Genomic DNA, 14,965 nt, shown 5'->3' on the forward strand with positions numbered 1-14,965 from the left:
GCCACACTTCACATATTGCCACTCTCCACCCCCAGGCAAAACTGATTGCACTCCGGCCATACAGCTCTGAACATACAGGGACACACATACACACTTTAACAAAATAAGCATTTGGATGCTTTAAGTTATAATTTTACACCCCATAAATTAAAGCACAAAGTCTAAAAACAGGTACAAAGTGTCCAATACTCACGATTCAAGAGTTACTAACAAAGGATCAATCTCTAATATCTCTTGCATTTGATTGCACTGATCTCTGCTCAGTCGGATGAGATCACATAAAGTTTGAGATGCATTAGACTGCCTCTGGAAAGACAAAAGGGATAGAAATGTGAGTGCACTACAAGGCATGGGGCTACTCCAAAAGGCTGACTCTAATGCTGCCAAAAGATTTATAAGCCAAACAGCATCAGTTTTCTTTTTTCAGTGCTAGGTGTGCACTGTACTAATCTTCAACCTGAGAAACAAATGGCCAGATACTTTCGAAATTCAAAATGGAAAAACTACTATCTAAAAGTAACACATCTTATACCCTGGACTAGTTGGCTAAATCTGGATTCAATTTCTGAGATTATGTTATATGATAAAGCAGCATTGAGGGGTGGGCATTAACAAGATTTTCGGGAGCGTGCCAGCAAGGTAATCCCCCTCCCGGGAGAGCGCTTCTTAGGGGGTTATCTGATGCGGGGAGAAGCCGCCGAGGGATCCCAAAAATGTACGATCAGGGCCACACTGTGCAAAACCAGCACAGTGGAAGTATGTTTGTTATTTAAAAAAAAATAAACAATCCTTTACAATCACTTTAATCTCCTAAACGTACGTATAGGGGGCATTCTAATTGGTCAGTGCCAACCAATCAAAACATGCTTACCCCTATCAGTGGGGGAAAGGGAGAGAGAAAGGCGCAGGGATTTCATATCCCCGGGCTGGTGAAGCAGTGGTCCGATGTCTCCTAGCGGGTGATCGCCGGCTTCAGGTAAAGCGGGACGGGACTAGGGGAGGCCTTGTAAACAAGGCATTTCCGTGTTCTGTCTAGCAAAATGACAGGGATCTACTGCTCCCTGTCATCGGGAGCAGTGATCTCTGTCATGTTGCAGTGATCCCACCCCCTAAAGAGTTAGAACACATCCAGGGAACACACTTAACCCCTTGATCGCCCCCTAGTGTTTAATCCCTTCCCTGCCTGTGACGTTTATACAGTAATCAGTGGCTATTTTTAGCTCTGATCGCTGTATAAATGTCAACGGTGCCAAAATAGTGTCAAAAGTGTCTGTTCTGTCTGCTACAATGTGGCATTCATGAAGAAAAAAGAAAAAAAATGCAGATCGCGTCAAATACTAGTAAAAAAATAAAATAAATAATAATAATTTTATATAAATGCCATAAATCTAGTTTAGTATTTTGCAGACCCTATAAACCAATCAATATACACTTACTTGCCAAAAATATGTACAAGAATACATATTGGCCTAAACTGATGAAGAAATTATTTTTTTATACATTTTTGGGGGATATTTATTTTCAAAATTGTTGCTCTTTGTTGCTCTTTTTTTTTTTATTTATAGAGCAAAAAATAAAAACCGCGGAGGTGATCCAATGCCACCAAAAGAAAGCTCCATTTGTGGGGAAAAAAAAACGACAATTGTTTGGGTACAACTTCACATGACCACACAATTGTCAGCTAAACCGACACCGTGCCGAATCGCAAAAAATGCTGTGGTCAGGAAGGGAGTAAATCCTTCCAGGGCTGAAGTGGCTAAAAGTACTTATTGCTTGTTTATACTTGCTTCAAAACGTGGCATTGGACACACTTTTTTTTAAAAAAGCTCTAAAAACGCCAAAACACTGGTCACTAAAAAAAATAAATAAAAAAATAATGGTTAGCTCAAAGTCCTGTTCACACGTTGCATTTGCTTTGCTTCAAAAATAATACCCCAAGTCGCTTTAGTGGTGATTCAAAGCAGCTCACTTACAGCACCTACAGCTTTTGAGAGGCTTTTATTTGGCATTGTTCTGGTGAAACCGCAGGTATGCGATATCAACAGACGCACACAGGGCATCTGCCAAGCTTCATTAAAGCGGTAGTAAACCCGCACATTTTTTTTTTTTTTTAAACCTGCAAAGCAAAAGACATAATGAGCTAGTATGCACCGCATACTAGCTCATTATTAAATACTTACCTCTGGCCCGATCCACGCCGAGGGAGCCGACATGCTCCCTCGTCGTTTTTTCCGGGTATCGCGGCTCTGGCGTTGTGAGTGGCCGGAGCCGCTTTCCTGTAGGTAAAAGTTTAAAAATTGAGACTACAACCACTTTAACCACTTGCCGACCAGCTCACGCCAAGATACAGCAGCAGAGTGGCCCTGGTGAGCAAAACGCTGTACCGGTTATGGCGGCGCCTTTCAAAGTCATAGCAGGGGCCCGTTGTGCGGCAGGGGACGCGATGCACATGGCAGCGATCACCGCCGCCCACTTGTCATCACAAGCATGAGCGCCAGAATGGAGATTTGTGTGTGTAAACACTAGGGGTGCAACGGATAAAAAAAAAAACTCATGGATCGGATCGTTCCTCGGATTAGAGTCACGGATCGGATCATTTTGTGGATCAGCAAATAATTGAATTTGCAAAAACCTTTGAAAATTCCACCACCATATAGCCCCCACTGTAATATCCACGTCATCTCCCCCACTGTAATATTGGCCGAGTATGGCAGAGCATTGGCAGAGCATTGGCTGGGTATTTTGAAGAGTATTGGCAGGGTATTTTTCAGAGTATTGAGGGATGGCTGTGACTGCAATTGTCACAGAGCAGTGCTGTGGGCACTACAGATGCAGCCCACAGTGCTGCTGCCATCCGATCTCTTCCCTCTAGAGGGGAGAGAGGACGCTGGTTTGTTTAAAAGTGATCGCTCCGTCATTTGACTGAGCGATCACATTGTAAACGGCCGACGGGTGCACCAAGATGGTCGCCGCTCCGGAACTAGGCCGATGTCGCTGCCTTTCCTAAGGCTGAGAACGTGAAGCGCTCCGAGGATCGCGGCATGTACCGATCCGAACGGGGTGACCTGTTCGGATCATGGATCGGTGACTATCCGTTGCACCCCAAGTAAACACACAAATACCTGTTCTGACAGGGGAGAAGACACAGATCGTGTGTTCATGCTAAGTAGGAACAGCGATCTGGATCCTCCTCTAGTCAGTCACACCCCCTCACAGTTAGAAACACACAACCCCTTGATCGCCCCCTAGTGTTAACTCCCTCCCTGCCAGTGACATTTATACAGTAAATCAGTGCCTTTTTACAACAAAAATGTCATAAATCTATTCCTTATTTTGTAGAAGCTATAACTTTTGCGCAAATCAATCGACTTTTTTTGCAATTTTTGTTTACCAAAAATACATATCGGCCAAACTGATGATTTTTTTGGGGGGGGGGGATATTTATTATAACAATGTCAAAAAGTAAAAAAAAATGTATTTCAAAATTGCCAGTCTTTTTTTGTTTATAGCGCAAAAAATTAGCAAATACCACCAAGAGAAAGCTCTATTTGTGGGGGGAAAAAAAAGTATGTCAACTTTGTTTGGGTACAACATCGCACGACTTGTCAGTTAAAGTGACGTATTGCTGTATCGCAAAAAAATGGCCTGGTCATTAAAGGGGCAAATCCTTCTGAGGCAGAAGTGGTTAAAGCTTGAAAAAAAGCATCACAGAAGTATTGCGAACACATTAAAAAAGCATGTTTAAGCAGTTACATAGTCTGGTTGAAAAAAGACACAAGGCCATCCAGTTCAATCAATAGAGGGGGGGGAGAATGTAAAATAGAAATCATACAATTCCGTATACACAATCCTATACCCACAGTTGATCCAGAGGATGGCAAAAAACTCTCATAAACTACCGTATGGGCCAGCTTATGAGAAATTCTGATAGAGCTGCTAGTTATCTGTATGCATGTGTAAATAGTGGCTTAACATGACTCTGTATTAGAGGTTCTACTCACATCTTCATCTTGACTGCAGTGAATAAGATCTATTAGTCGCTGAATGAGCCTCTCTTCATTCAACCACTGAAATGACAAAATATTATAACAATACAACATTATATAAGTCAACAAGCCTCAGAATTTTTACTAATAATTTTCAAGAAGCATTAGAATCTCAATAGCATGCTACTTTGAAAATTAATGTAACAACTTAATTTTATTAATTCTGCTGCAGTGACATCTGTTGCTGTGCGAGGGAAATAAGTCAAAAGCAGAACTAAAGTCAAAAATGGCCTTTAGGTTCACAGTCTAGGCAGCTGCTTAGAACCAGTGTGCTTGTTCAGATTTTCTCTTTGTGCCCTTACCACATGACAAGCGGCTTATGCAGACAGACTTTAGAAACCTGGTATCTGCACAGGAAGGGCGGAAAGACCTGAGCAGGTACGAGAAGTTAAGTTATGGCACAAGCTTTATAGCTTTAGCTTACATTTCTCAGTTAGTTGTCTGTATAGAGTTGTTTAAAGTAGAATGTAGAATGCTGGGAATTCAATCAATTAAGCTGACCATACACTTAGTTTGCTTTATTCAGCCAGGAGACAAGTAAAAAAAAATTAAATAAATAAAAACAGGCTGCGCCATCCACATATAAGGAAATGGGTGGAGTCTTCAGTCGCTAATTGAGTACATTTTCCAATATGTTCAAAGATGTCCCTTCAACAGAAGTCGAGCAAAATGATCAGCTTCTGACCAGCAAAATCTGACTTTTGATCAGCTGATGTAGCAGAATTTCGATCAGCGTGTGGCCAGCTGTAGTCACAATGCAATTTTAAAGAGACCTTGCTGGCTGACCATTCATTTCAGCAACAATCTTCTAACATGTGCATTTCAAGGCCAAGTTCAGCTTTAAAAAAATTTAAATAAAAATGCACACAATTTTACATGTAAAAAAAAAAATATGCATTATTTTTCACACTGTAGCCTGCGATCAGTGGGGGAGGGGAGAGGTCAGCTGCTGCAACCATGGGTTGCGGTCACACAAGTGAGACTTTACAGTATTCTCCTTCCCTTCTTCCAAAGCAGCTAAATATTTTTTTGGGGATGCTATACCATAAAAAAAAAAAAAAAAAAAAAAAAAAGTGTTAAAAAATATAGGGATTTGGACTTACCTGTAAATTCCTCATCTTGGCGTTCACTACATAAGACTTGTATACTTAGATTATGGGTTAGATACTGCTTCAGGTGATGCAACAGGTGATTGGATATTGGTGAAAAACTTGCTAGGGCCGTCCCCAGAGTGCACCATATAACCTCACCCACTCCATGGGACTCCAGTTTTTTTTTTTTTTTTTCTTTTTTTTTTTTAGAAGTCAATAAGGAGTGAAAAAAAAAAAAACACTTGGGGGAATGAGCATGTGTCTTGTACTGCATTCCAGAGTTAGGAATTTACAGGTGTATAGCTGACATCCTTGTTTACTGATGTGACTATTCATGCTTTAATGTGAAGTATATGGACATTACTGTAGTTTTGCACTAGAGTCATCTAGTGACCAAATATGGGTAATGCACCTGTTTATCATTTACCTAAGAACAACCTAAAGACTTGTACAGGAAGGGACTGTTTGTTTGGATTCTGAAGGTTGACCTCGTTACCCAAGAGTCTGTGTGTAACCTACCCATGAACACTCTCTTACACAGTGCATGCTGGGTAGGGGATATAAGGGACAGCAGCCATTTTCGGCCTCTTGGGACCACGCTACCTGCCTGTGCGGATCTGTGGAGAGGTGTCCCGAGAGGCAGCAGCCGACAGCCATCGTAGAGCGCCAGCCTGTTTGTTCTTGTGAGGTGACCTGACTGAAAGACGGTAGCCGGATTGAGAAGATCCAGACATTCAGCAGAGAATTGGATCGATTCAGCGGAGTGATAAAGAGCATCTGGCCCAGCTTACGGAAAGACAAGCGACAGTCACCGGACCAAAGTGATCACACGGAACTCTGATTCAGTTGGGGAACGGGTTACGGGCCACCGTTTGTTAATCTTTGCACGCAGTTAGACTCGCATACAGGCCTCGCTGGAATCTGCAGTTCCACGGAGGCGTAGCAGAACCACTGAGCAGGCTTGGAGCCTATTTACTTTGGGCGCCTCAGCGGATGTAAATAAGTTACTGGAATTACACAGGAGCATTTCAGCTTAATCTTTCACATTACTTTGGATTACAAATACAAAGGAGTAATTTGAGCTAGCAAAAGAAAAGAAAACCCCTGGACTGAAGTACTTTAAGTGAGGCCTCACGTATAACCTTTAAAGCAAGGGGAGCTCCCAGGTTCATTTAAATAGATTTACATATATATGTTATATCCTGTTTTATTGAAATATATTGTGCTGTCATCTTATGTTGGGATGACAGCACAATTACTGTAACCACCTGTTGAAATATTTACAGTAAACATTATTTCTGGTTAAGTATCCAGTTGTATATTACTTTTCCCCACCAGGTGGAGCCAGTGGATCCTGAGGGTACAATACAGGTACTTTGCACAGCTATGCCAAGGGGATTGAGCCAAGACCGTGGGGTTCCTAGGTAGGTTGCAGGCCCAATTAAAACCAGCAGCTCCTTCGAGGGTAAGTGCTACACAGGCAAGTCAAAATTATTAATAACTTAGTCGTAAAGTAAAGGATTTGTTTTCTTAAACCATTGGACACACCCAAGCAATAAACTGGGAATTTCGGAAGTCCAGACTCATGCTGAAACATTTTGACCCAAAAAGGTCCTTAAACTTCCTCTTGGGGTAACAAATTCTGGCTTGGATTGTGTCAAGAATTCAATTCAGATACACCAGAGTGTAATGACTAAAAAACAGGCTTCGGAAAGTTAATTATACAGGCAAAGGGTTTGAAGGAAGGAACCGTCCTCTAGACATTGGTAGGCAAGGTAGGAGCAGAGGGTCCCTACAGCAGAAGGCCGTCTAGGTAACCTGTGACAATGCTCTGGGGGTTCACCGAAGAGCTAGTAGCAGAGCAAGGACTTTGGTAAACATTTGTGAAGTTTTTCCCTGAGAAAATAGTCGCTGTTCCATAGGGGTGCAACGGATCGTCACCGGTCCGTGATCCGAACAGGGTGGCACACGCCTTGATCCGAACAGGGTGGCACACGCCTTGATCCGAACAGGGTGGCACACGCCTTGATCCGAACAGGGTGGCACACGCCTTGATCCGAACAGGGTGGCACACGCCTTGATCCGAACAGGGTGGCACACGCCTTGATCCGAACAGGGTGGCACACGCCTTGATCCGAACAGGGTGGCACACGCCTTGATCCGAACAGGGTGGCACACGCCTTGATCCGAACAGGGTGGCACACGCCTTGATCCGAACAGGGTGGCACACGCCTTGATCCGAACAGGGTGGCACACGCCTTGATCCGAACAGGGTGGCACACGCCTTGATCCGAACAGGGTGGCACACGCCTTGATCCGAACAGGGTGGCACACGCCTTGATCCGAACAGGGTGGCACACGCCTTGATCCGAACAGGGTGGCACACGCCTTGATCCGAACAGGGTGACACACGCCTTGATCCGAACAGGGTGACACACGCCTTGATCCGAACAGGGTGACACACGCCTTGATCCGAACAGGGTGACACACGCCTTGATCCGAACAGGGTGACACACGCCTTGATCCGAACAGGGTGACACACGCCTTGATCCGAACAGGGTGACACACGCCTTGATCCGAACAGGGTGACACACTGCGATTCGGGGAGCGTGGTCTCGGCCTTAGGGTCCGTTCACACAGGGGCAACTCAGATCCGACTTCAGGTCGCACCTAGTCGGACAACATTTAAAAATCAATGTAAGTGAATGAGAGCCATCTTAATGCACACTACTGAAGTCGCTCCGACTTCAGAAAAGGTTCCTGTACTACTTGAATCCGACTTGTAGGCGACCGGTACCCATTGATTTCAATGGAGGTTGCCTCCAAGTCGGATCTCCGTCTATACGGAGGCGACTGACAGAATTATAAGCTCTCAAGAGGGAACTCCACACCAAATTTATGAAAAAAATTTGGCGTGAGTTCCCCCTCCGAGAGCATACCAAGCCCTTAGGTCTGGTATGGATATTAAGGGGAACCCCCTATGCCGAAAAAACGGCGTGGGGGCCCCCCCAGATCCATACCAGACCCCTATCCGAGCACGCTACCCGGCTGGTCAGGAAAGGGGGTGGGGACAAGCGCGCGCCCCCCCCTCCTGAGCCGTACCAGGCCACGTGCCCTCAACACGCGCCACCCCCCCCCCCCCCCCACCCCAAAGCACCTTGTTCCCATGTTGATGAGGACAAGGGCCTCTTCCCAACAACCCTGGCTGTTGGTTGTTGGGGTCTGCGGGCGGGGGCTTATCGGAATCCAGAAGCCCCCTTTAATAAGGGGGCCCCCGAATCCCGGCCCCCCACCTTATGTGAATGAGTATGGGGTACAACGTACCCCTACCCATTCACCTGTGAAAAAAAAAAAATACACAACACAGGGTTAAAATAGTTTATTGCACAGCTCCGGGGGTCTTCTCGCCGGACTCCTCCGCTATCTTCCGCTAGCTCTTTTGCTAGCGGAGGAGCCTCGCTTTCTTCTTCGTCGCCACCCTCTTCTTCCGACTTCGGGGGTCTTGTCCCCCTCTTCGGTTCTTCTTGCCGGGCCACCACTTCTTCTTTAAGCTCTTTTACTAGCGGTGGCCCGGTCTTCTGTCGCCGTCGCCCTCCGTTTGTCTTCTTCTTCTGATGTTGACTTGACGCTCTCTACGGCCGCAATGCCAGGGATGCGGTGCGCGGCGACTTATATAGGGACAAGGGACGGGGTCGCCGGTTGATGTCACATGGTGACCCCGTCCCTTTACGATGTCACAGTCCCGGAGGATGCTGGGACTGTGACATCGTAAGGGGCGGGGTCACCATGTGACATCGACCAGCGACCCCGCCCCTTGTCCTTATATAAGTCGCCGCGCACCGCGTCCCTGGCATTGCGGCCGGAGAGAGCGTTGGGTCAACATCTCCAGAAGAAGAAGAACGGAGGGCGACGGCGACAGAAGACCGGGCCACTGCTAGTAAAAGAGCTTAAAGAAGAAGCGGTGGCCCGGCAAGAAGAACCGAAGAGGGGGACAATACCCCCGAAGTCAGAAGAAGAGGGCAGCGACAAAGAAGAAAGCCGGGCTCCTCCGCTAGCAAAAGAGCTAGCAGAAGATAGCGGAGGAGTCCAGCGAGAAGACCCCCGAAGACGGAAGACCCCCGGAGCTGTGCAATAAACTATTTTAACCCTGTGTTTTTTTTCACAGGTGAATGGGTAGGGGTACATTGTACCCCATACTCATTCACATAGGGTGGAGGGCCGGGATCCGGGGGTCCCCTTATTAAAGGGGGCTACCGGATTCCGATAAGCCCCCCGCCCGCAGACCCCGAAAACCAACAGCCAGGGTTGTTGGGAAGAGGCCCTTGTCTTCATCAACATGGGGACAAGGTGCTTTGGGGTGGGGGGGCCGCGCAGCCCCCCCTTCCCCAAGGCACCCCCCCATGTTGAGGGCACGCGGCCTGGTGCGGCTCAGGAGGGGGGGCGCGTGCTCGTCCCCACCCTCTTTCCTGGCCGGGCGGGTAGCGTGCTCGGATAAGGGTTTGGTATGGATCTGGGGGGGGAACCCCCACGCCGTTTTTGCGGCGTAGGGAGTTCCCCTTAATATCCATACCAGACCTAAGGGCCTGGTATGCTCTCGGAGGGGGAACCCACGCCAATTTTTTTTCATAAATTTGGTGTGGAGTTTCCCCTTGAGAGCTCATTCTCTGGCCGCGGCAAAAGTCGCCTGGCCTGGGGTGACTTAAAGTCGTGTTGTAAGTCGCCCCAAGTCGTGTTCAGGTCGTGTCCAAGTTGCCTCCAAAAGTCGTGTTGAAAGTCGTGTTGCCCCTGTGTGAACGGACCCTTAGGAAAGGCAGCGGTTTTGGCCTAGTTCCGGAGCCGCGGCCATCTTGGTGCACCCGTCGGCCGTTTACAATGTGATCGCTCCGTCAAATGACAGAGCGATCACTTGTAAACAAACCGGCGTCCTCTCTCCCCTCTGTGTACAGATCTGTACAGTGGAGGGGAGAGATCGGATGGCAGCAGCGATGTGGGCTGCATCTGTAGTGCCCACAGCGCTGCTCTGTGACAATTGCAGTCACAGCCATCCCTCCATACTTTGCAATACTCTGCCAATACCCAGCCATACCCGGCGATACCCAGCCATGCTCAGCCAATATTACAGTGGGGGAGATGATGTGTATATTACAGTGGGGACTATATGGTGGTGGAATTTTCACAGGTTTTTGCAAATTCAATTATTATTTGCCGATGCAAAAAATGATCCGATCCGTGACTCTGATCCGAGGAACGATCCGATCCGTGAGTTTTTTTGATCCGTTGCACCCCTACTGTTCAACCTCCCTGGCAGTTTTCCAGAGTGTGGGTTAAAATGTCAGTACCGTTAGCGGTAACCCCGAGCTTTGGGATTGCACTGCAGCATCCTGGTGCGGGTGACTTACCTTGTCCCCGGGATCCTGCGATGTACCCCAGCTGTGTCTGCAGACTGCGTCCTCCGCCCATACCCCTGTGTGCCGGGGTCCGTTCCCTGTGAGCGCCGGGACGCACAGGGGCGGAGCGTCCGATGGCAAATTAAAAGAATAGAAAATTCATAACACATACCGTACACTGCAATCTTACAGATTACATTACTGTATGAACTAATTTCACATCCCTTTTGTCCAATTTCCTGCATGCAATATATATATATATATATATATATATATATATATATATATATATATATATATATATATATATATATATATATATATACATATACATATACATATACATACACACACACACACACACATATATATACACACACACACTGTTCTTTCTGCCTGGAAATGCGAGATTGTCCATAGCAACTAAAAAGTGTCCCTTTACACTTCACACTTTATCAAAAGTGGTTTTAGACCAGCTAGAAAACAGCGAAAATAAATTAGAACACTTGCAGAATTGAGCGATAGTGAATCGTGGAGAAATTCATTTTTTTTTATTATTATATTTTTTTAGATTTATAGTTATTTATTATAATTTATGAATGTGCGTTTCAAACTTTATCATACATGGGATGTCTACTAGACTCTTGTTTGGACAGATTTAAGTGTGTTATTACTTAGCATTACAGGCCTACAATATAAAAAACGCCAAATTTCTATGCAAAACTGTACCGCTTTGAGGCGCAACAATCTGACATAATCATACTGCCAGGGTGGCCAAGTGGGCTTCTTCTCATAGGATAAAATCACATTCCCCAGTGACTTCCTTGATGAATTTACAGACTACACAAAAAGGTTTCACCATCAAAAGGTATGCGTAGAAGATGTTTTTTACAGGCATGTTCAGCAGACCACGCATTTAGCCACAAAATATCGTGAAAATGTACAGAGATACAGAACATTTTAGGGACTCACAATCACATTCTCTAGAGAGAGAACAAAAAGAAACTGTAAGCCCTGGTTCACACTTATATGATCTTGTGCGTTTTCCCCATCGCATTGCAATCGCACAAAATTAATGCAATCTGCTGCAGGTGTCAACCCCACCCAAAAACAGATTGCAAATTGCAGTGCAATTGCCAGAATCGCATTGCATGCGATACGGGTGCAGGGGGGAAAAAGAATCCTGAACTATTTTGGTGCAGATGCGATGTGATTTCAGTCAGACAAAATGTATGGCTGAAATCACATCGCACAGACATCGCTTGTGATGTGCAGAGGAATGTGGTGCAAATCCTGTGTGAATCACGTGCAGTGTCTACATTGAACAAATGTGAACCCATGCTAATTATTCTGCCCAGCTAAAAATAGTCTGGCAAATAGACATGGCAACAAACAAGGCCTTTAAAAGGGTTTCCAGACAACCATCAACAGAATCCTTAAAGCTGGGTTCACACTGCTGCGGTTTATGAGATCGGATGTGATTCGCACCGCACTGCAGTGCAAATCACATCCGGTCTCTGTGCGATGCGAGTTCAGCCATACAGATAGTATGGCTGAATTCGCATCGCATCCGGCCCAAACTCGCACAGGACCCTTTTTTTGGTCTGCAGTAGAATCGGATCGCATGGGTGTTCACACCCTGCGATCCGATTCCTGTCCGAGTTTGCAGATCGCACTGCGATATGCGAACTGATCTGGGGGTGTCATTAACATTTCACGGACACTCCCAGCAGTTCGCATAGGGCAGTGTTAACTGCCGCCAGGAGGCATGCGATGCGGGAACCCGCAGCGGATTCACAGCGTTCCCGCATCGCTGCAGTGTGAACCCAGCCTAAAAGAAGGAACATCTTTAATAGGAACTGTAAGGTATTCGTACCTCAAACTGCAGGGGAAGGCAAATCCTCCGCTTCAAAATCAGGGTTCTAAAGACTTTCCTCCATAATGGTCTCAAGGCAATGAGTTTCTACTTCTGAATCCTGCAAAGGTTCAGGGGGAAGAGGATGTGTAGCATTTCTGGTCTCTGGAAACCAAAAGGCCCAGAAGGGCAAAGAGCTATCTAAAGACTACAGTGACAGAAAAACCTACTTTTTCTCAGGTAATGAAAGCAGAATAGGACCAGGGCTGACTGATACAGATTGGACCCTGTGAAAACATTTTCTTGCAACACAATCGTGTTGAGAGCAAAGCTGGAAATCTCGCAAATATATAGTGATTGATTGTACACTGAACACCAATGTAATGCATAGTTTACAATGACCACCAATGTAATGGGGATTTACACTGACCACCAATGTAATAGGAGCATTCACAGTAACCACCAATGTCAGGAGTGATTTACACTGGCTACCAAGGGGCAATTTGCTTACCTTTGCAGTTCAGGCTGATATTAGACTCAATGACCACAGTTGTAGGCAGGACTTTCAACATGCCCCTTTGGCCATACCTCCCCAGCAAGCAGAATTCAGCAGAGGTAAATATGGCCTCAGGGGGGCATAATATACATATGAATGCCACCTCTATTTACATATCAATGCAGTTGGTCCCTGGCTATTTACATATTAATGCTGCCACTATTTCCATATCAATGCATGTTATTTACACGTAAACACAGTGTCTGCAGGTGAGTCACCTGTACACGGCAATACAGCAGAGCTGGGCAGCATTAGTAACAGAACTTCACACTGAGATATCGGGACACAGCACAGGACTAAAACCTCATGGGACAAGGGAATTTAAACTGGGATAGTTGACAAGTATGTGGCTGCTGCTTTGGGCCCCACAACAATGAAAGTCAAGAGGCGTGACGCATTTACTTCATACTCCAAGTCTGGACAGGGGGACAAAAAAAATTCTCCAGGGAACAGGTCCATTACCTAAAGACACTAGCAAAAACCGAAGCCCCATGAAGTGGGTGGAGGTGTATGATGTGCTCTTGGGGGGGGGGGGGTTGGGGGGTTTCTGCCAGTGTCCAACCACGTGAAGATAGAAGCATATAACCCATGGTCTAAGACGACAAGTCCTATATATTTAGGATATATAATTTTTTGTAAAATAAAAATATAGCAAAACAAATCGTTATATTGTATAGCTGATTTTTAATTTTCAGCATTCTATTTATGTGTCAAACAAAAAATGTGGCACAATTATTACACAAACCATAATCTTCCTAATGTAAGCCTGTCACAAAATTTAAGAAAACTTGGCGCATGATGAAACATGCATAAGCAGAGATCATCTTCAGCGACAGTTATAATAATCTAAAACAAGTCATAATCTCTAAAACAAGCATTTAACAAATCTCACGTTTAGCACTTCTTGTCTTAGGGGAGCCGGCTCCACACAACTGATGAGACGAAGCAACAAATCCATCATAGCTGAAGTACCAATGTGATCCAGCACCAACGTTAGGAATTGTTCCTTTTTCCTCAGAAACCCAATGACCTAAGCAAAAGGAGCAGTTTATTCCAATCACCAAAAGATAATAAAACTGTGCAAAACAGAAGAAAATGTAATGTAAAATTAGCCAAAGGCAGAGTTTTTAGAAGTCTTTGGAGTTTTAAAGTTACCCAAGACTAGTGTTCTGCATGCCATTAAAGGATAAGTTCACCTTTGGGAACGTTGCATGTTCCACCCACTTTTAGGTCAAAGCAACCTATCCCTGCAACAAACATACATTTCCAGCAAAAACAAACATTTAAAGCAGAGTTCCACTCAAAAGTGGAACTTCTGCTTATCAGTCTTCTCCCCTCCCCCTTCCGTTGCCACATTTGGCACCTTTCGGGGGGGGGGGGGGGGGGGGGTACCTGTTTTTGACAGGTACCGTTTCCCACTTCTGGTAGACTGGGCCACTGCACCGTCTCCTGGAAGTTCAGCCCCCTCCTCCTTCCTCCGGACTAATTATAAAAGCATTGGGCGCTTCGCTCATTTGCAGTACGGAACCAGGAATGGCAGCAGCTGCACCTGACAGTTGGTCCGAAGATCAGCTGGAGTGCCAATATCACAGGCTCCCTGGACAGGTAAGTGTCCATATATTAAAGCTGCTGACAATTTTTCATGGAGGGGGGGGGGGGGGGGCTGGACCTCCTGTTTAATATGCCTACCATTCCTGAAATGTCACGGTAGCATTCGTTTTTTTCCCCCAGACTTTTTTCCTCCCTTTATTTTCACCTGGTCATTCTACCATTAACACTTTGTATACTAGGGGTGACAACGCTCATTACTCTACTGTATCCATAAAGAAGCAGTGACGTCGACCTAGGGTGCTCACTTCTAAATTTGGCCTACAGAACACATTTCCCTCTTCTTATCTTATCTATATGAGATTTCAGTGCAGCAAATAGAATATGGGATTTTACAAGCTACCTGGGTTTCTGGCAGGATCAACAGGTATAATGTACCAAAATGCTATTACCTGTATATTTAACAGACAAATGGAATAAAA

General features: G+C 45.5%; 1 protein-coding gene across 5 annotated transcripts in view; it reads right to left on the reverse strand.

Moving 5' to 3' along the window:
- Nucleotides 1-14,965, reverse strand: part of PPP6R2 (protein phosphatase 6 regulatory subunit 2) — a 232,444-nt gene that overhangs the window by 143,607 nt on the left and 73,872 nt on the right. For all 5 annotated transcript variants that reach the window (XM_077473575.1, XM_077473574.1, XM_077473576.1 and 2 more), the window contains 3 exons: nt 13,828-13,965; nt 4,002-4,067; nt 194-306 (listed from right to left, as the gene is read on the reverse strand). In XM_077473575.1, coding sequence (XP_077329701.1) covers nt 194-306; nt 4,002-4,067; nt 13,828-13,965 — 317 coding nt within the window. The remainder of the gene's footprint in view (nt 1-193; nt 307-4,001; nt 4,068-13,827; nt 13,966-14,965) is intronic.

Source organism: Lithobates pipiens, unplaced genomic scaffold, assembly GCF_037356315.1.
Source record: "Lithobates pipiens isolate NorthernLeopardFrog02 unplaced genomic scaffold, aLitPip1_a1.2 Scaffold_8, whole genome shotgun sequence".
Classification (NCBI taxonomy): Eukaryota; Metazoa; Chordata; class Amphibia; order Anura; family Ranidae; genus Lithobates; species Lithobates pipiens.